Source organism: Schistocerca cancellata, unplaced genomic scaffold, assembly GCF_023864275.1.
Source record: "Schistocerca cancellata isolate TAMUIC-IGC-003103 unplaced genomic scaffold, iqSchCanc2.1 HiC_scaffold_756, whole genome shotgun sequence".
NCBI lineage: Eukaryota > Metazoa > Arthropoda > Insecta > Orthoptera > Acrididae > Schistocerca > Schistocerca cancellata.
The window spans coordinates 440,791-464,211 of record NW_026046767.1 but is presented as its reverse complement, the minus strand read 5'-3'; the positions used below and the strand labels follow the sequence as shown (position 1 = coordinate 464,211).

General features: G+C 41.9%; 1 protein-coding gene across 1 annotated transcript in view; it reads right to left on the bottom strand.

Annotated features, from left to right (window-relative positions):
- Positions 1–23,421, bottom strand: part of LOC126142862 (fatty acyl-CoA reductase wat-like) — a 156,638-nt gene that overhangs the window by 93,570 nt on the left and 39,647 nt on the right. Inside the window, exon 3 of the mRNA XM_049915292.1 lies at positions 17,677–17,822. Within this exon, the coding sequence (XP_049771249.1) occupies positions 17,677–17,822 (146 nt within the window). The remainder of the gene's footprint in view (positions 1–17,676; positions 17,823–23,421) is intronic.

The window sequence follows — 23,421 nt, the reverse complement described above, 5'->3', positions numbered from 1 at the left end:
ATCGCTATATCCAATTCCTGATCCTCCTCCCTCCCCCCATAATATCAACTCGCCGACCCCAGGCAAGTACCAGACACACATAGAACAATCATCACATCTCGCAGACAGCCAAAAACCACAGAAACAAACACACACACAAGTACACAGTGGAGTAAAAGCCAAAGGCTACAAACTCCCCCACTCACTTCCCCAAAGAGCGGAAAGTATTGTATGCGAGTGAGAGAGCATCCCGACACTTTGCCAGAAGATGATAGGTACGAAACTCATCGAAACTTTGCGACAAGACAACGCCACTACTCGGCTGATAACCCGAGAAGTTCATCAATGGTTTTCCTAAGCACCATCTGTTGCTTTGCCGTAGTTCCATACACACAAATCATAGCTCACCCTGCATCTATGTCGTATAGGAAATGAGGTTTCATCTTATTAGCATAGGCGTGTCTTGTGACACATAACGACGGAGCCTCGCATAAGAGCTCTGCCTGGCGTCATTTACACCGTAATAGTTAACTATGGCCACACTGCTTCTCAATATTAGCACATTTCTCGGATTCTTTTACGAAGAGTTTCAGCTTCAGCATTAACAAGCATTATATCGCTGTACTCGTCTTTCCAAGCTCTTTCGGATACCTTTCAAAAGTATTACATGCGATTTAAAAAATCGTATTGCGTTCAATATCTCGAGCGGTACAAGAGTTAATACATATACCAAAGTGTGACTCCTCAACCATTTACCATACCATCATTTGTCGAAAACATTTCGGTATCTGGAACCGTTCACAAAATAAAGATCGGCTTCAACAATAATTGTCTACACTAACGGACACTGATGACAAAATTTACAAACTTCTCGATGACACTGACGCTGCTGACGCGTCCAGACATGATGAATATACGGACGTAGAGAAGCACGTTATTTTACTCGCGTCACGGAGAACCCAATGGCTCATACTACCATTAATGATAAACAGCCTGTTCGATAGTTGCTTCAGCTGTTCCACTAGCTAATAGCAGACTGCCCACAACAACATCTGAGAAGTTTTCTGCAGATGTTGAAATATGGGCACTTTCTGGGAACATTTCCATGAACTGAGTGGTCAGGATCCCTTGATATCCACCACTCGTAAACACATATATTTACGTGGCTGTTTAGAAAGGGAACCAAAGCATTTAGTTGAAGGCATCCCTCTGATCTTTGCACATACGGGTATAGACAAACCAAAAGAATTCTCACGAACGCTATGGAAATAAAAATAGAAATATTCAAACTCATAGGTATTACTTGAAATTATGAACATAAATTTTCTGAAACGGGATTCAATTAACTCTACATCTATCGACTCCAGTTGCCCATCCAAGCATCGTGCACGTGAGGTGAAGGCGTACTTTCCTTATACTGGCGGCACGAACCGCATCTGGTCCTTGGCCTCATTCAGTCCAGCCTGCCAAACTTTCCTGTCATCTGCATCTTCATCTCCATGTCTCATATCCTTCCACCTCATTCTCGGCCGTCCCAGTGGTCTCTTTCCTTCAGCTTCCCCATCCATTATTGCCTTTATTACCGTGTTCTTCTCTCTCCTCCTCACATCTCCGTACCATCTTAGTCTCTTAATCTTCACACTCGCTGCGACGTCAGGGTGTATATAGTTGTCTGAGTTCTCTGATTTTCCTTATTCGCCACTGTTCATTTTCTTTCACTGGTCCATATATTCTTCTCAGTACTTTGTTTTCAAACGTGATGAGTTTTATCTGTGTTTTCTTTGTCAGGGTCTCACTTGCATAGCACACTATTGGCTTGATGGTGGTTTGATATATTCCTATTTTTGCCTTCCTACATAGTAACTTCGATCTTATGATATTGTGCATAGCTCCTAGACATCTTCCCCAGCTTGAATTCTGGTTACTATCTCTTGTTCTGTAAGGTTTTGTTGGTTGATTTTGACACCGAGGTATGGGAATGTGTCTACATGGATACTCTGCAAATCACATTTAAGTGCCTGGCAGAGGGTTCATTGAACCTGTCTTCTGTATTGTTAGATTTCCGATTTTTAGATGGTTTGGTCCTAAATGAACTCTTCTTCCTATTACCATGAACTTTGTTTTACTTTCATTTATAATTAGATCTACATTCTTAGCTTCCTCCATTAGCACAGTCCCCATTTTCTCCAGGTCTTCCATGTTCTTCGCTATCAGCACAATATCTTTCGCAAAAGCCAGGACATTTATGTTTTTTGCTATGGCGAATCCTGCACTTTCGCTTGTTACTCTCCTCAGGGTGTTGTTGAGGGCCAAACTGTACACAGTTGGTGATATATCTCCCTGTCTCACTCCTGTTTTTATTTCAAATGCTTCTGAGAACCACCCCTGTACTTTCACTCTACAGTTTTATTCCATCACACACATTTTAGTTAGCTTTATCAGCTTTTCAGATATCCCATACTCTGCCATTGTCCTCCACATTTTCTCTCTTGCTATGATGTCATATGCTTTGTTGAAATATATATATGATCGTGCTCCCAGTTCTTATCTAAGATTTGTCTTAGTGTGAATATTTGGTCGATTTTTGATTTACCTTTCCTAAACCCTGCTTGTGCTGTGTCTGATAGTTCCTCAATTTATGTGTTGAGCCTGTTCAGTATCATTCTTGATATTACTTTATAGTATGTGCATAGGAGAGATATCCCTCTGTAGTCCTGTGTCTTGTTTCTATTATATGGGACATACATCAGCAGTTTTCCATTCCTCCGGCATTACTTCTTTTCTCCACACCTCTTTTATCAGTTTGGCTAAACCATTCATGTGTCTTCTATCCCCCTTTTTTGATGAGCCCTGCTGATATCATGTCTATGCCAGGGGCCTTCCCAATTTTAGCCTTTTTATTGCTCCTTCACCTCCATCAGAGTTGGTACTTCGACTAATGGTTGTACGTTCTGATTGTTTTCTGCATTATTTTCATGGCTGTGGGTATCTACCGGGTTGTTCAGCAGTTCTCTGAAGTATTTCCTCCAGTTCTCTAAATTTCCTTCATTCTTAGTGATCTGTTTTCCATTCTCGTCCTCCATTCTCGTCCTTGATTATACTCGTTTCAATAGCTATTCCTTGTCCTGTAAAACTGTTTACTATTGTTCTGGTTATAATCCTCCTCACCCTTCTCTATCTGTTTATATATGAATGCTCTTTCCTCTCGCCTTATTATACTCTCTCTGGTGGGTTTCCTGTATATTGTTTGGTTTTCATGGTTGTTACTGTTCACCATTGCCTGTCCGGCTCTCTTCCTGTTCTGTACTGCTTTCCCACGTTTCATTGAACCATGATTTGCGCATTATATTGCTATTATTATTATCTCCTGGTAGTTCATGCGCTGTTTCCCTCATAACACTTGTCATCTTCTTCCATTTTCTGTGGATATCTCCATCTATTTTTCTGTTGTTGTCATTCTCTAATACAGCGAATCTATTTTTAAGCCTAATATTAAACGGCCGCTCGAGGTGGCCGAGCGGTTCTAGGCGCTCCAGTCTGGAACCGAGCGACCGCTACGGTCTCAGTTTCGAATCCTGCCTTGGGCATGGATGTGTGTGATGTCCTTACCTAAGTTAGGTTTAAGTAGTTCTAACTTCTAGGGGACTGATGACCACAGCAGCTAAGTCCCATAGTGTTCACAGACATTTGAACCATTTGAACCCCAGAAGTTAAGTCCCATAGTGCTCAGAGCCGTTTTTGAACTTAAGTCTATAATCGAATTTAAGAAATTTCTCTTCTTCGGAAATGCTTCTCTTGCCATTGCCACTCTTCGTTTTATATCTTCTCTACTTCGGCTGTCGTCAGTTATTTGACTGCCAAAATAGCAAACTTCATCTACTACTTTAATTGTCACATTTTCTGAACTGTTTCCTTAGCATAACCTGATCTAATTCGACTACAATCCGTTATTCTTGTTTTGCTTTGATGTTACTCACCTTATATCCTCCTTTCAAGACACTGTCCATTCCATTCAACTGCTCTTCCAAGTCCTTAACTTAGCAGAATTACGACGTCATTGGTAAAACTCAAAGTGTTTGTTTCTTCTCCCAGAGCTTTGATTACTATTCCAAATTTTTCTTCGCTTTTCTTCAAATGAAGATTTCACGAAATCTTGACATGTGGTGATTCTCAGCTCTGAGACCATACCCACATTTGTAGTCTCTGCATATTCACTCCCCAGTGTAGCGACCTGGTCTCAGAATTTGTAGTACATCGAATGATTCTACCTACCCTGCTTGATCCTCTCCATCAAATATTTTCAGCCTTTCTCCAGTTGATGGTATGACTCTTGTTTCTTCTGATTCCTTGTACGTTAATTTCTCTATACAAACACTGAAAAGTATTGATGAGAAATAACACACTTGTGTAATACGTCTTCAAATAGTCTCAGGTAATTCTCGTCCCCAGTCTTAAGCTAACACTGTACCTTTACCAGCATCCTGTCCTTAGAATCTTTACAAACATATTTTGCGGACTACAGCAGGCTACTTGATTCATCTCCGCAAGATATTTCTTTATAAAATATACTTCTTTCTGATATTCGTATTAAGGATAGAGCCTAGCTTTACCGCGTATGTACACCGTTCCATCTTTAGTTACGTATGCAAGAATTTCGTTTAAGCCGACATTGTAAAACGCAGATTTCCTATGAAAGATAGAAGGGACCTGTATTTCAAATCAAAACTTTCTGTACATTCTGAGACATACGTTATTAGTTTGATAAAACAAGAAAATGTAAATAGCTTCTATTATCTTATGAGAGCTAGCTGACTTCTATTGTGTCTTCAGTCTTCTGCGCCAATAAGGTGAGTTAATCTGTAAATGTCTGCCCATGTACGTATTTTTCACTGACTTTAAATATGATGAAACTTTTATATGTGGCATATACTATTGTTAAACAATAGTTTCCTTTCCTTGACGTTTGACAAATGTATGAATTTATTCCCTATTTTTTAGAATATTCAACGGTTGGGGCAGGGGAGTCGTCAATGGATTGTTGGGAGACTTAATAACTGAACATATACATTTCATCTGTCAAACGTCTTTTTCCAGTAAGCATAACATGTCCACATGTTACTGTTAACCTTCCTCATTCTTGGTCCGTTCATTCTCTACCATCCAATTGATTCTCAAGTCTGTTTTCCTTTCCTAAATGAAAACAGACCCACCCCCATGTTTACCTCAAGTTTCTTTGTAACCTTCAAGTAACAGGCTACACACGACTATTGTCCTTTATTCTTTGTTTTCTTTGGTTTGTGTTTCTTTGATGAAGGAAGTAGTTTAAACTAAATCTTCAGACAGTATGACCTTACCATGTATTCCACTGAGACACTTGGTCAGCCTCGATATTCACAAACTGTCTGTTGGCTTCTGTCTGTCTCGTGTTCTTCGGCCGACGTTTGTTTGATGATTTCCTGACGTTTCGCCAGCACGAATGGCTAGCATTGTCAGAGCTTCACCCTTCATTGTTCGTGGTGGACTGGAGTCGATCTCACGGCCGCAGATTATGTATACCTGTCGCGCTACCGTCAAGGGATTTTCCGTGGTCATTTCCAGTGAAATCATACAATGTAGGCTTTCACGGCCGGTGTTGTCTTCAGTTAAAACTTCCGGGCTGAGAGGCCGTGGTCGATGTATAAAATTTCCATCTGACGTTTCGTCTCCATCTGCGGGAGACATCTTCTGAGGTCCGGCTACTGCCACTGAGGCTGCTGGTACTCTCGCATTTATAGAGCGCATAGAGGGCACCACCATTCATCACGTGATGCCTACGGTATGCCTATCTTTGGAAGGCGTCATCATTCTCGATTAAGAGTAATCGATTGTCATTCTGCTGGCACAACGTCGACATCCATATTTTGTCCAACTTTAAAACTTCCTCTTTTCTATTGAAATTGTTGTGGTGCTTGTGAATTTCTATTGCTTCTCTATACATGCGCGTATGATAATGGGATGTTCGTGCTAGAACGCTTGTCTCATTAAATTTAATTACATGATTCCCATCTCGAAAAACATGCTCAGCTACGGCCGATTTTTGATGTGTCCTAAGCGACAGTTTCTTTTATGTTCGGCTAAGCGGGTGTTTACACTTCTTTTCGTTGTTCCAATATATACTTGTCCACAACTGCATGGAATTTTGTATACTCCAGGTGTTGCTAGGGGATGTCGGGCGTCTTTTGCAGTTCTTAGATGTTCCTTAATCTTCTTGGTGGGTCTGAAGATTGTTTCGATCCCATACATGGCCAGATGTTTCCCGACACCGTCCGTAACCTTATTAATAAACGGTAGGAAAACTTTTCCTGTAGGTGCCCGTTGTTGGTCTGGACTTGTGGCTTCATTTCTTCTTTGATGGAGGGCTCGATCAATTTCCTTACTTGTATATCCGTTTTTGATGAAGGCTGACCGTAGGTGATTCAGTTCATCTTGTAAGTAAGCCGGCTCGCAGATTTTGTTGGCTCTGTCCACCAAGGTTTTAATGACACCTCATTTTTGCCTAGGATGATGGTTAGATTCCTTGTGGAGTTATCGATCCGTGTGAGTGTTCTTTCTATATACCTTGTTGTCAAGCGTCCCATCCACCCGTTTAATTACCGACACGTCCAGGAAATTGAGTTGACCATTGCTCTCTTTCTCCATCGTAAACTGTATCTTCGGGTTAATGCTGTTCAGGTGCACCAAGAAGACATCCAACTCTTCTTTACCATGAGTCCACACTACAAATGTGTCATCAACATAGCTGTACCATTTAGCAGGCTTTTTACTGGCAGTCTGCAGCGCTCGCTGTTCGAAAATCTCCAAAAATAAATTGGCAACAGCTGGGCTGAGAGGGCTTCCCATCGCCACCCCGTCGATCTGTTCGTAAAACTCGTTTTTATACTGGAAATAAGTTGTCGTCAGACAGCGTTTAAATAAAGCCACTATGTCAGTCGTAAAAATATCTGCTATATATGAAATAGCTTCGTTTACAGGCACCATGGTAAACAATGACACTACATCGAAGCTCACAAGAATATCACTTGGGCTGACGTTAATCTCCGTCAGTTTTTCAATAAAACGCGCTGAGTTTTTAATGTAACTGTCTGTTCTGCCGATGTGTGGTTGCAGCAAGCAGGCGAGATATCTGGCCACCTCTTGTGTTGGAGATCCTATGGCACTCGCAATCGGTCTCAACGGGACCTGTGGTTTATGCACCTTTGGGAGTCCATAAAGTCTGGGTGGATAAGCTTCCGTTTTGCAGAGTTGTTTTTTATCATCCGAAGAAAGAGAAGATTGTTTCACCAGTTGACTGGTATTTCTCAAAATTTTGGTTGTAGGATCCTTCTGAAGTTTTTTGTACTAGTGGAATCCAAAAGGTCACTAATCTTCTTGTGATAATCTTCGGTATTCAGCAAAACCGTAGCATTTCCTTTATCAGCTGCAAGTACAATAATGCTCTTATCCCCATTGATCTCCCTCAGTGCCCTTCTTTCCGACTGAGACAAATTGCTGGTAGGTGGTTTCGCTTGGCGTAATATTCTGGCTGTTTCAGTCCTGATTTCATCCGCGGAGTGCGATGATAACAAACGGATTCCTGCCTCCACATTCGCTATAATGTCCTCCGTAGGAACCTTTAGTGGCGTGACTGCAAAGTTGCCTCCTTTCGACAGAACTGAATGTTCCTCTTTTGTTAATTCTCTCCCAGACATGTTAATCACAGTTCGAGAGTTGCCATCGACTGATGTTTCACCTCTGCCTTTCTGTAGGCCATCGAATTTCCTCTTTTGAATATTAGTTGCCATTTCTGCACTGAGCTCCATGGTCCTGAACGTTAGACAGTCCACCTTATACCAGTCATAACACTGCATTATGTTACTCATATATAAATGGAGATGCAATTTTGTCATATGATGATATGTTGGAGACCGTAGCTGTTTTTGAAGACATATGTTGATGGTGTTAGGACAGCAACCAGCCACAAATTTACTTTGAGTTCCTTTATTCAAAGGAAAACGTTACCGGTTTCGAATCGTTGCGATTCATCATCAGACGGTTTACACGCTTTCTTTCTGACATTTGGTGTGTTTTTATTGATTAAATGTCCTAAAATATAGATAAAACATAATTACAAACACGCCACACACAGATGGTTGCGATGCAGATTTTCGTTGGATGTGACTTACGTGAAACGTCGGTTTCGAGTGATTGTTTCCATAACGTTCATCCAATCGATGTAAATGCATTCCCACTGCATCCTCATTGTTGCACACGTAATAGTTCTCACTGTACACTTTAGATTTGTCGCTGAGATCATTCCAACCACGCACCACATGTCTTGGTACATACAAAGAGTTTACAAACATATGGGTGTCACAGATGCTATGATATATCGTAACATTTGACAATGATGTCCTATGTTTGGAAAGCATCATATATTCTATTACAAAACTGTAATGTCTTTTATATTGGTACAGAGAGATTGAATTTTTTTTATTGCTAATTTAATTATAAAGCTTTTTATGTATATTTAGAACTGTGTAGGTAAAATAGCATATTATTTTATTACATTTGGCAGCATGAGAATTATAGTGACATATAAATTTTCTACTTGATCTGCAGATAGGTGTATTAATGTTATTTGCTTTGGAGGCTGGAAAGTAATTTTTGGAAATTTTTCAGGAAAGGGGTGTTAGCCAACTCTGTTTGTTCGTTAAGGATATAGTCTGGGGTGCTGTTTTTGTGTGTGTGTATTTCTAATTCTTCTAATATATTCATAGTGGCTCCTTTTTCTGTTAGATGCAAAATCTTTAAGTTGTTCTCAGTGTTTCCCACTGAATGGTTTTCTTCAGCAATATGGGCTGCAAATGCTGATTTGTTCAAGTTACTAAGTCTTAGAGCGTCAATATGTTCTTTGTATCTAATTTCAAAATATCTGCCTGTCTGTCCAATGTAGAGTTTTGGGCATGTATCACATTTGAGTTTGTATATTCCTGATTTACGGTAGGGACTCTTGGAGGTGTTTACATCATGGATTACTTTTTGTTGTAATTTATTATTTGTGGAAAAGCTGATTCTGATATTTCTCTTCTTTTTAAATAAGTTTGCTATTTGGTATGAAAGTGGGCCTATATATGGGAGAGTAGCATATTTAGGTTTGGCTTCAGTGGCATTGGACAGACAGGCAGAAATTTTGAAATTAGATACAAAGAACATATTGACGCTCTAAGACTTGGTAACTTGAACAAATCAGCATTTGCAACCCATATTGCTGAAGAAAACCATTTAGTGGGAAACATTCAGGACAACTTAAAGATTTTGCATCTAACAGAAAAAGGAGCCACTATGAATATATTAGAAGAATTAGAAATACACACACACAAAAACAGCACCCCAGACTATATCCTTAACGAACAAACAGAGTTGGCTAACACCCCTTTCCTGAAAAATTTCCAAAAATTACTTTCCAGCCTCCAAAGCAAATAACATTAATACACCTATCTGCAGATCAAGTAGAAAATTTATATGTCACTATAATTCTCATGCTGCCAAATGTAATAAAATAATATGCTATTTTACCTATACAGTTCTAAATATATATAAAAAACTTTATAATTAAATTAGCAATAAAAAAATTCAATCTCTCTGTACCAATATAAAAGACATTACAGTTTTGTAAAAGAATATATGATCCTTTCCAAACATAGGACATCATCGTCAAATGTTACGATATATCATAGCATCTGTGGCACCCATATGTTTGTAAACTCTTTGTATGTACCAAAACATGTGGTGCGTGGTTGGAATGATCTCAGTGACAAATCTAAAGTGTACAGTGAGAACTATTACGTGTGCAACAACGAGGATGCAGTGGGAATGCATTTACATCGATTGGATGAACGTTATGGAAACAATCACTCGAAACCGACGTTTCACGTAAGTCACATCCAACGAAAATCTGCAACGCAACCATCTGTGTGTGGCGTGTTTGTAATTATGTTTTATCTATATTTTAGGACAATTAATCTACAAAAACACACCAAATGTCAGAAAGAAAGCGTGTAAACCGTCTAATGATGAATCGCAACGTTTCGAAACCGGTAAAGTTTTCCTTTGAATAAAGGAACTCAAAATAAATTTGTGGCTGGTTGCTGTCCTAACACCATCAATAAATGGAGATGTAACAGCTTACTGCTGGTTTCTGCTAGTTCTCGCTGCGTATGGTGAATTCATTCCCGTAGCATCGCTAGTTCCATGCGGTTGTAAATACGGTGCGCTTGCGCCGAGTGAAACATTCTCCTCGCCTTCAGAAACTTCGGCACTGTCGCGGTGTCCCGGCAGCGTAGCAGGAAAGTATGCGTACACAGTTGTTGTGCTTTCTTCTTGCGCAGTCCCTCCAGTCGCCGAACCGAAACTGACACTTCCTCCCCGTAGAGGCGTTTAATCATACAATGTAGGCTTTCACGGCCAGTGTTGTCGTCAGTTAAAAGTGCCGGGATGAGAGGCCGTGGTCGATGTATAAAATTTACACCTGACGTTTCGTCTCCATCTGCGGGAGACATCTTCTGAGGTCGTCCGGCTACTGCCACTGAGGCTGCTGGTACTCTCGCATTTATATAGCGCATAGAGGGCACCGCCATTCGTCACATGATGCCGACGGTATGCCTATCTTTGGAAGGCGTCATCGTTCTCGATTAAAAGAGTAATCGATTGTCATTCTGCTGGCGCAACGTCGACATCCATATTTTGTCCAACTTTAAAATTTCCTCTTTTCTATTGAAATTGTTGTGAACAAGTACATATTGGAACAACGAAAAGAAGTGTAAACACCCGCTTAGCCGAACATAAAAGAAACTGTCGCTTAGGACACATCGAAAAATCGGCCGTAGCTGAGCATGTTTTTTGAGATGGGAATCATGTAATTAAATTTAATGAGACAAGCGTTCTAGCACGAACATCCCATTATCATACGCGCATGTATAGAGAAGCAATAGAAATTCACAAGCACCACAACAATTTCAATAGAAAAGAGGAAGTTTTAAAGTTGGACAAAATATGGATGTCGACGTTGTACCAGCAGAATGACAATCGATTACTCTTAATCGAGAATGATGACGCCTTCCAAAGATAGGCATACCGTCGGCATCACGTGATGATTGGTGCTGACCTCTATGCGCTCTATAAATGCGAGAGTACCAGCAGCCTCAGTGGCAGTAGCCGGACGACCTCAGAAGATGTCTCCCGCAGATGGAGACGAAACGTCAGATGGAAATTTTATACATCGACCACGGCTTTTCAGCCCGGAAGTTTTAACTGAAGGATTTCCAGCGCAGTTCGCTCAATGCTACCGACAACATTCATTGCAGCACGGGAACCTAGGATCCGTTCACACTGAAGCTTTCAGCTTTCTTGTTGAAGTGTAGCAGGTCGGAGCTTAGCGACACTGGATAATGAGAGTCAGTGACAGGGGGGAGCAAAGGTCAGTGTTTTGTCAAGGATGGCAGAAGGTAAAGCGACACTTTGTGGGTGATGCATTCAGTTCTGGACTTGGCTTCGTGGGTGATGTGTGAGAGAAACATTTGTGGTTCCACTAACAGTCATTCATTCGGGCATAAGCTCCTTTTAATAAACAGAGTAATACAACGTGTTTAACTCGCTTAATTCCTCGAGGCAGCGGTGCGGAGCAGAGTCGTAGGTGGCAGATTCCAATGACCGCTGATACGGCGACGGCTCGTGTTGCATTCAGTACCCGTGACACATTGCGGCGGAGGCGCGGTCTTCTCCTTGCGAATTCGCTCGTTGCGTTATTAACATGCGGCTAAGGCGTGGCGCGGAGTGGTCCGTCCCAGAATCAAACCAGCGACCCTCAGGTTCGGCGTCTTCTGGTGGAGTCCATCAGCTTCTAGGCTCACAGGCGACTCATTTGGTGACGCCACAATCACTTCCATCTCACCAGCCACCTGGGTAAGTTCCACACAAACTGTTTTGTGATAACCTCTGGGATGCCATCCTCTGCATTGACGTATGGGCGCGGTTCTGACATCTTCTGCCGAACAGCGTAACGTCTAAGTCGTTGCAGCAAAGTATGACGTCCGCTGACTAGCCATCGGTGCTTCCAGGCGACGTTTCTTCGTCTCTTCTTTCTCCCCTCAAACGGCCCCCTCATTCCCGTTTGTTGGAGACATTTATTCGGTGTTTTGCCAATCTCGCGATGTTTCTAGGTCGGCGACTGACTATTTGGTCGTTGATCTATGCTTCTCACGTTGGGAAAAAACTTGACCAATGTCGACACACGTGCCGATTTTCCTAGTTTTTCCTCAAAGCTGCCATGGTCGGGCATTGGCCTGTCGTTCTCCTCCGCATCGCTAGGCCGTCACGCATGCGATTTCAGTGTGCTGACTGTTGCTGAAGCATTGAGCGCTGATATGCAAGCCGCGCTGGTTGTTGTTCTCCTTGGGAGCATTGCCCATCTGCTTGATCGTTCATCTGGCGAAGTGCTGACTACTGCTACTACGCAAACTCCGTTGGTCATCGTCCTTCTCAAGTTGGGCGGAAACGTGACCAATGACGACACTCGTGCTGGCTTTCCTTGTTCGACTGCTGCTGCTTCCGAATATTGTGGCTTAACGTGTAAAAGTCTCTAAAATGTTCACAAAACCTATAAAAAATTTTGTGCTGGATCTCTGCTTTGAACAACCATAAATAGCACATAATTATTATACACAATTAGTATTTACCCTAGAGAAGCTGTTTTCATTTTTGTGTATTTCTGTAGCTTCTCTGAACAAGTGAATGTGACAGCGCTCCTCTATAGCAATAACTTCTGTGCCAGCGAACTTTACCATGTGGTCTGTCTCACACAACACATGCTCAGCCACGGCCGATTTCTCCACCTGCATCAACCTGCAATGCTGTTTATGTTCTGTGATCCTCCACTTTGTCGATCTAAGACTCTCTAATCTTTCTTGTCTTTATAAATAGTCTTTAAGCCGTATTTACGCAATATACGAGCGATTCTGCCCGTCACTCACGGAATGTATAGCAGAAAGGCCGTAACCAATATTTCTTTTTCCATTGTGTCACTTCGCGGGATGTTTGACTTTGTGACACTTCTTATGTAAGTGGTGGCGTATCCATTGCCCTCAGAATGCTTCCATTGTGTAGTATCTCGAGAATGAGGTACTGCTGCTCACATATTCTACTTGCTCGCGTTGCGAGCGTATTAATCATGTCTTTTCTCTGGCTAGGGTGGTGTTTTGTGCACGTATCGGTCTATCTGTGTCAGTTCTCGATTCTCTCTGTGTCCCACCATCCCTCGTGAACATCATATTCTGTGTAAGTTGCTGGTTGTGCTTTTCGGCCTTCATTAAATTTTCTGTTGGCATGGTGACCGTTCAAGTAAGTATCTTCGGAAGTCACAGAACTGTTCTTCACCATGGTTCCTCTCAACAAAGGTATCGTCGATGTACGAGATACCACACCTTTAGGTTTATAAGGTTCTAAGTCCAGTGGCTGTGCTTCGAAATGTCCCATGAGGAAGTTGCCCACCACTGAACTAAGAGAACTGCCCACGGCGACGCCTTCCAGCTGTTAGCAGAAGCAGCCATTACACGAGCTATTTCACGAGGCAGAGCATGCGATGCGTGAGACTTATCACGCAGTAAAATTCGCTGACACGGAAGTTCTTGCAGCATAAAAAAGCTGTGACGCCTGATTATTCAGAGAAGCTATAAAAACACATAAACATGAGAATAATTTCAACAAGAAATAAGAAAGCTTGAAGGTGAATGGTCCTGAATTCCCGTGCTGCAGCGAACCACCGTTGCGGGTAACAAGGGCCGAACCACACCGGAAATGACCACGCAAAAGCCCTTGGACGTTGACGCGGCAGGTGCATATAATATGCGGCCGCCAGATCAACTCCAGTCTGCCACCAGCCATGGAGTCACTCTCTTCCATTGTGTAGCTTTAACGATGCCAGCCGCTAGCGCTGGCGAAACGTCAGAAAAATCATCAAACGTCGGCCGAAGAACTCGACACATGAGCAAAAAGGCAGTTTGCCAACTAATGGCCATGAAGCTTTAACAAATTTTCGCCACAATATTGCTTCATTAACTAATGTCTTTACAGTTTCAGCTAGCATTTTGTCATAACCTTTCGCTTCCCCCTTTCTTAGATCGTTAATGACTTATTCTAAATCAAAATGTCTTTGGTCCATGATCCATTTTATCACATACTATTTCACAGTCCAGCCTTGAGGGCAATAACAGACTGTTGAACATATGCTTCAGTGTATACTGTGTCCAGCCACCTGTACAGGAGGTGACCTACACCAGGCAATTTCTCGTGACACAGTTGACATATTGCGACGCAACCAATGTTGGTCTTTTTGTGATTTTCCAGGTTAATGATCGTTAAAGAAATAATATGGGCTGTCCATTAAAAAAAGACATGAATTTGTGTTGAAACTAATATTTGCTTACGTTTAGAACGTCTCATAGCGTATATTTTCATGAGCCCCTGCCTTACGTTCATAGCAGTGAAAGTCTATCTATTTTTGTTCCAGAGAGATATGTAATAAAGGGTTTAACTGGGCCACGCTGTATATAATACTTTGTTTTTATTAACATCCACGACTTGTTGCAAATGAAGTCGATATTTTATATTTTTGTATCTACGACTTACCTTAGAAGATAGATTAAAGAAAGGTAAACCTACGTTTATAGCACTTGTAGACTTAGAGAAAGCTTTTGACAATGTTGATTGGAATACTCTCTTTCAAATTCTGAATGTGGCAGGAGTAAAATACAGGGAGCGAAAGGCTATTTACAATTTTTACAGAAACCAGATGGGAGTTATAAGAGTCGGGGGGGTATGAAAGGGAAGCAGTGGTTGGGAAGGTAACGAGACAGAGTTGTAGCCTATCCCCGATGTTATTAATTCTGTATATTGAGCAAGCAATAAAGGAAACAAAAGAAAAATTTGGAGTAAGAATTAAAATTCATGGAGAAGAAAAAAAACTTTGAGGTCTGCCGATGACATTTCTAGCAAAGTAGTGTTACTGAAACATCAATGAACTGTCTATTAATCGATAGTATCTGCACTATCGTCACTACCGGTTGCCTGGTTTAACTATCGATAGTCACGTCGTTTATAATGTAATTATTTTTTAACTGGTGCCTGAAAAGTTTTCGGTTCCTATTATCTGTATAGCGTTTGGAATGCAGAGGGAAAGTAGATTGCATGGAGGTATTTAATAAACAACAAATATGGTGCTGCCTTATCCAGTCTGTTTATAAACGATGTTATTAATAGAAAGGTCGCTGTTGGGAGGGGTCGTGAAAGAGGGAATTTACTTGTTTGTCTTTTAATTATGACAACTCATGGTCGTGCGTATCTCGTACCGATCAGGTGCTTCTGGTAAAAACTAAGCACGTAAACAATATGGACTCGTGAATGTGCATTATACTGATTTTCATCTTCAGATGTGTGAGCTTGCTTACTTGTAGCAAGGACTACAAATGTAAATAAGGCCTTGTAATACACCGCAGTAGTAGAGGAAGAAATTATATTTTAAAGATTTGTTAACTGTTTCTGATTGTACTGTATAAAGCATTTTGGAATAAATACAATTATTGTCGTTAATAATTGAACACACCTGCAACTGTCCTCTTCTGTTTCTGAGTCCGCATCGTACTTACAAGTGTTTTCAGTTGTACATGTTAATGTGTGAAGTGATTCGAAAACACAAAACACTAAGTCAATCCTAATGCCCCTTCCTCGTCAAAATGTGAGTAAATTCAACTGACTATGACCTAATGAAGTTGATACTAGCAATACTTGTGCTACTGCTGCTGCCACCACTAATAGTGGTAACAGTAATAATAATAATAATAATAATAACAATAATAATACTAAGAATAAAAGTTAGTGGCATGTATATTAAAGGGTTTATATGTGTACGAAATAGGTGTGTTCTGATACAGCGAGTTCAAGGGAAAGAAAATTTATGGAGATTGCACAACCTCTGAATGCCGATAATTGAGGAAGGTCTGGTTGAAAAGAAGGATGTACGATGGTCAACGAGAGCGTCCAGGCACGATGGTAACCACTGTTGTTGCTGTAATAGATATGTCATTAATTTTTGTCTGTTATTCAGCTCTCCAACATAATGCAGGAGATTATTCCAGGGTTGAATTCCTGCTACTGGGGAGGACTTCGAGAAAGTGGCTGAAAGATGGAGTGGGAGAGAAAGGATTTTCCTCTGACTGGAAATCATAATTTCTGCCAGTCCGTTCAGCCAAGAGCTTCAGATTGGAGAAGAGATATAAGTGACAATGGTCGTTGATAAGATCCCTTTTTGTAGTCAAATTGTGCCACAAACTCCTCTTCTCCCCAATTCTATTCAATACCTTCTTATTAGTTATGTGATCTACCCAACCAATATTCAGCATTCTTCTGTTGCACCACATTTCGAAACCTTCTATTCTCTTCTTGTCCGAACTATGTATCGTCCATGTTTCACTTCCATACGTGGCTACACTCCATACAAATAATCTTAGAAGCGACTTCCTTACACTTAAATCTATACTCTATGTTAGCAAATTTCTCTTCTTCAGAAATGCTTTCCTTGCCATTGCCAGTCTACATTTTATATCCTCTCTACTTCGACCATCACCAGTTATTTTACTCCCCAAATAGCAAAACTCCTTTACTACTTTCAGTGTCTCATTCCCTAATCTAATTCCCTCAGCATCACCCGAGTTAACTCGATTAAATTCCATTATCCTCGTTTTGCTTTTGTTGATGTACATCTTATATCCTCCTTTCAAGACACTGTCCATTCCGTTCAACTGCTCTTCTAAGTCATTTGCTGTCTCTGACTAAATTACAATGTCATTGGCGAACCTTAAAGTTTTTATTTCTTCTCCATCGATTTTAATACCTACTCCGAATTTTTCTTTTGTTTCCTTTATTGCTTGCTCAATATACAGATTGAACTGCATCGGGGAGAGGCTACAAGCCTGTCTCACTTCCTTCCCAACCACTGCTTCCCTTTCATATCCCTCAACTCTTATAACTGCCATCTGGTTACTGTACAAATTGTAAATAGCCTTTCGCTCCCTGTATTTTAACCCTGCCATCCTCAGAATTTGAAACAGAGTATTCCAGTCAACATTGTCAAAAGCTTTCTCTAAGTCTACAAATGTTAGAAACCTAGGTTTGTCTTTTCTTAATCTAGCTTCTAAGATAAGTCGTAGGGTCATTATTGCCTCACGTATTCCAATATTTCTACGGAATCCAAACTGATCTTCCCCGAGGTCGGCTTCTACCAGTTTTTCCATTCATCTGTAAAGGTAATAAATAGTTAGGCGACGGTATCAAGGACTTATGGAATCCGTGCCACGCAGAATCGGTGTTAGATTGCGTTCCAGAGCTGGATCAGCAGACTATTGGGCGGGTGATCTCAATTTTTAGGTTCGCCAGTTTGTATTACCTTTGTAATGTGCGGCTGACAGAGTGGTACATACACCAAATGGCAATAAAAATAAATAACAGGAGAGTAAGGTTTCTTCTTCTTGTTCTGCAGATTCGAACTGCTACAGATTTCAGCTGTATGTGGACAAATAAATGCTGCAAACAACTCTCTACAACAGGAATCAGAGAAAGCTGATCACTCACAGCGAGAGTATCTGCGCCAGCTGTTCGTCGTTCATGACGCTGATCAGTTTGAGCAGCTCCTCAGCCTTCAGTGCTGGAGCGTAGAACTTCTCGTCGATTTCATCTCTGGGAGCATGTGAATACGCCGTCGACATGTAGACGAAAGCCTGCAATCAAGAAATAACAGCCTCGTCACGTTTACTGTAACACCTATGGCCTGTAATAACGACACAGTAAGATGTTCTCGCTTCGGAACGTACAGTATGAACGCAACACTCTTCCTACTATTGTTGACAGCAACGGCATTCAGGGAACAAATACTGTATTTATTCCAACGGCAAATTTCTTTCCTGTCGAAATAAAAAGAAGTTGGTTAGCAAACCTGAGATGTTTGGACGGCATTTTATCCAGCAAAATTTCTGAGAAATGCATCCATTGCCACAGGGAGTTTTACAGCTTGACAGACAACGAGAAATTTTCTGATTCCTCTGTAAAACGCAAACAGAACAAATTTGAAGTTTTTAATTTCATTATGTTTTCTGATTTCCCCTATCTACGACCTTCATATGCGAATAATTACATTATTTCTTTATTTCCGTGTTACTAAAATTCATACAGCCAAGACTGCCAACGATAGAGGTATTACATAAATTTTGAGAACATAGTCTACGAAAAGGAGTGACCTGATGTTGTATGTTAAGTTGAAACGAACAATCGAGATCGCAATAATGTTTCTTTATTGACCGCTTTCGGCTTATATAAAAGCAATCTTCAGAATTTTTTGGCGGTACCACGAGAAATCCGAGGAGCCATCAGCACCAGCTATAGGGGGCCAAAAAATTCTGAAGGTTGCTTGTATATAAGCTGCAACAGGAAATATAAAGACATATTATTGCGATCTCGACAGTTCATTTTAATTTAAATTGCAGAATCATGATTTACATTCCATTGTTAATTATACTCATAGTTAAAAGTTCATAAGTATACTGCATAGGCCCGAAAGTTTTCTGTACATGTGGTATCATTTATTGTTATGTTCCTTAAAAATGTGATTGAAACCTAAGATTACAAGGATTTGTCACACGAAACTGAAGCTACCTCTGACTCTCTTGTCACATATAACACATATAATAGTATGATAATTGTTGTTTCACTACACACACACACACACACACACACACACACACACACACACACACACACACATTTTAAAAGGCAATTAAAACGCTAAAACATGTAACTAGAACTGCTAACTGTGTTACTGAAAAACTATGAGCCAGCCGTTCTGCAACAAACCAGAAGCTCCAGCCTCAAAGCTCACGCTGAAATATACATGAGATACGTAATCTCAAAAGCTTTGCTATCTTTTCTCACTATCAGCCGAAACAGAAGACAGGTCCTTGCCTAAATTTAGCTTACTCGTCAAAATGTGAAATTCTCTGTTAAAATGCAGTACACAAAGGTACTTATGCCCTAGTCATTTAAAGTCGGAGAGGGTCAGAAAGGGGACAGATATATTCCTGATGGAGGAAAAATACATTATCTACTGGGCAGTGTCCTATATGGAAATGGGTGATGGTTCTTTCATCCTATCCGAATGACCAGTGCGGTATATGCTATTGTCAGATAGTTGTATTCACTGATTGCATCCCGTGCAAGCCATTCCTCCTTTTTATAGTTGCGTGGCTTTCTGATTCAACAGTGGGTTGATAGCACTTATCCTCTATTCACTAAAGTCAAAGCCAGAACACGGACCATTATAACGGGCACGTACGCATTTCTCAGCTGAAAAACTTAAAAATTTCTTCCGTATCCATTTGCCCAGTCTTTTTCAAGCAAGTTACAACTTACATGCTGTTGTTGTTGGCATGAAGCAGGAGGGAAAGGGAGAGGACGTTCACAGACATTAGTCCCACGTAGTGGAGTAATCCAGTTTTTTGAACGCTGAGAAGGAACACCTTATGTACAGGCTTCTTGGAAGGCTTTTTGTAGCGCCGTCTCCAGTAAGGACAAGTCATCAAAGGCGGAGGGATATCTCTATTGCACACACTGTGAACGAAAGAGAAACTGTGTAGGTACTAATATCTAGACATGGCAGATCCGTCTTAAGCAGCTGGTGAGACAAACATTGGACATGTACTGCGTTTCCCAGTTTTCAAAAGGGGATTAAAATACCTTCCTTCGATGGGTCAAGAGATTGGGAGGCAGCCACAAGAAAATAAAAATTGTCAGAAGGATTTTTTTTTACTACTCCCGGTGAGGTGCCGCATACGATATATAGAATGTTATACTGATCAAGTAATGAATCACGTGATGTAGACTACGCAGAATCCTGTCCCAAAATTGAGAAACTGATGAAACAAAAGACCCATTTGCCACTGTCAGCAGCGTCTGTGTGGCGTGGGGAGTCTGAAGTCTGACTGGCTGCAGCGGCAGCTTTGCGAAATGCTCCGCCTTATTCCTAGGCTCAGTAAATTACATTGTCTTGCAGGCTACCGTTTCGCTGTACAGCAGCAACTAGGTTCCCCCAGTAAGACAGGTCTCACATGTAGTCTTATTCTTCATGGACTGTACTTATTATGTCGTCTTTTTAATCCTAAAAATAAGTCTTTTATCTCCTGAAAGTTTGTGAGGTTCTTTGAAGTGGGCTGGCTCCTGTAGCTAGCCAGAGCCTCGCTGTAGCAGTGAGGACTGGTCATTGTGGATATCGTCTTCAGCGGCAAGGTGGACTGTGTTGGAAACGTCATCCACCCATTTCTGGACGCGGACGCGATGAGTGTTGCAATAAATAATTCGTGAAGTGGTGTTTCAGAACCCGATCGTGAGGGAGGTGATCACTCACATTCAGTGGCGCAGTCGATCGGACTGCACAGTCTGCAGTCATGTGGACTACCAGACCTATGCAACACTCACTTTCGAACAGGTATCTGTAACTGGTAATAGCACGCACTGGCGGCCACTGAGGAGGATTTACTTCAGACGAAATCGAGTGAATCGTAGCAACGAGGTATGTTTTGTTTCAAGAGGGCACGTTTTTCCACATTTTGCTAACTCACAGTGTTGAGTTGAAGACAGTCCATGGTTGTAGCGGACCTTGAGACTTCTCGATTCCAAACTCAGGGAATTGTGCTACTTTCTTGTCGATCTTTCGGTCATGTCTTACATCGATCCTTATCAAGATTCTCTTGAGAACATTAATATGTCTATAGTACATTCCAGATTCCGCAGAAAATTAATGTTACTGTACAAATATTGAACTTCTTGCTACGCAGCAGTGCTACTCAGGAAACGGTTGGAGGAACGCGACCATTGGCAAGAGGACGTCAGGCGGACGGTACCAGCGTTCCACCCAAAGGAACAATGGTGCAAATACGTAGCCAGGCTGTAACAACACTTTACAGCACACAGACTGGCAGGTGAGGTAAATAAATGTGCTTTCGTATTATCCAATACTGGTGGTAGCTTTGAGCACCAACTACTCGCACAGGAACCAGTTTGTGTTACAACATACAGAGAAAATTAACTGAATATTTTGAGAGTAATATTCTCAGGCCGATGTCATTCCATAAATTTTGTAGGACATGTTAAGTTATCTGCACAATCACTGACGGAATGCGTTACAGTTTTGCAAAGTCTTATGCGGGATTGTACATTCAAATGTGAAAATCAGGGCTTTAACATTTCTTAAGCCGATACAGTGGTCAGAGACCAACTTAATCGTTCATGTTTCAGACGCAGGACTACGTAATGATCTTATTCACTTGAATAATCCCACGTCTGAAGAGTGTTTATGAGTAACTCAAGACTTTACATAGAATAACCAAACATAGCAAGTTCTCGAACACAGAGGAAGAAAGGTTTTAAGGTGGACTCTCATACTGGTCCATATGCATTCTTAAATAACAATGGTAAACGAAATGGTAAAATGAACAAAAATTGTTGGAATAGTTCCGTCACACGTAAAGGGGGCAAATAAAAATCCACTGGACGTCAGATCTCTAAAGTATATTTTTGTAGTCAGTCCTCCATAGTAATGACAGACATTCCTGTTTTTACAAACTGATAAATTGCTTATTCTGTCGGGGAAGAGTCATTAGGCAGACGTTTGTTTACAGAAGCAACGTCGCACCACCAAGCACTCCACTTCCACCGGTGACACGGGAAATATGGTGGGTAATTTTTAAAATAATGTTTACCGTATTTTTTATCAATGTGATAAAACAGTATTAGTGAATGTTGAGCTTAATGTACGCGGAATTCAATTTTACACGGGCTCATCTATAACTATCACCAAAATATGCGTCTTTTGGTGCTCCTTAGTTGCCCAAAACTTACAGCACTCTAACGAGCTATAGTGATCAGACAGTTCAAATCAAATGTCATTGCATGTCAGATATAAATAGAAACAGGTGCAGGCTCCACTTCTAGCGACAAAATCACATAACACTGCCAACATAATGACAATGGATCATTTTCAACTGCTGAGATTCACTCTCCAGGGTTCGGTTGACTCCTTATACACTCCTGGAAATTGAAATAAAAACACCGTGAATTCATTGTCCCAGGAAGGGGAAACTTTATTGACACATTCCTGGGGTCAGATACATCACATGATCACACTGACAGAACCACAGGCACATAGACACAGGCAACAGAGCATGCACAATATCGGCACTAGTACAGTGTATATCCACCTTTCGCAGCAATGCAGGCTGCTATTCTCCAATGGAGACGATCGTAGAGATGCTGGATGTAGTCCTGTGGAACGGCTTGCCATGCCATTTCCACCTAGCGCCTCAGTTGGACCAGCGTTCGTGCTGGACGTGCAGACCGCGTGAGACGACGCTTCATCCAGTCCCAAACATGCTCAATGGGGGACAGATCCGGAGATCTTGCTGGCCAGGGTAGTTGACTTACACCTTCTAGAGCACGTTGGGTGGCACGGGATACATGCGGACGTGCATTGTCCTGTTGGAACAGCAGGTTCCCTTGCCGGTCTAGGAATGGTAGAACGATGGGTTCGATGACGGTTTGGATGTACCGTGCACTATTCAGTGTCCCCTCGACGATCACCAGTGGTGTACGGCCAGTGTAGGAGATGGCTCCCCACACCATGATGCCGGGTGTTGACCCTGTGTGCCTCGGTCGTATGCAGTCCTGAGTGTGGCGCTCACCTGCACGGCGCCAAACACGCATACGACCATCATTGGCACCAAGGCAGAAGCGACTCTCTTCGCTGAAGACGACACGTCTCCATTCGTCCCTCCATTCACGCCTGTCGCGACACCACTGGAGGCGGGCTGCACGATGTTGGGGCGTGAGCGGAAGACGGCCTAACGGTGTGTGGGACCGTAGCCCAGCTTCATGGAGACGGTTGCGAATGGTCCTCGCCGATACCCCAGGAGCAACAGTGTCCCTAATTTGCTGGGAAGTGGCGGTGCGGTCCCCTACGGCACTGCGTAGGATCCTACGGTCTTGGCGTGCATCCGTGCGTCGCTGCGGTCCGGTCCCAGGTCGACGGGCACGTGCACCTTCCGCCGACCACTGGCGACAACATCGATGTACTGTGGAGACCTCACGCCCCACGTGTTGAGCAATTCGGCGGTACGTCCACCCGGCCTCCCGCATGCCCACTATACACCCTCGCTCAAAGTCCGTCAACTGCACATACGGTTCACGTCCACGCTGTCGCGGCATGCTACCAGTGTTAAAGACTGCGATGGAGCTCCGTATGCCACGGCAGACTGGCTGACATTGACGGCGGCG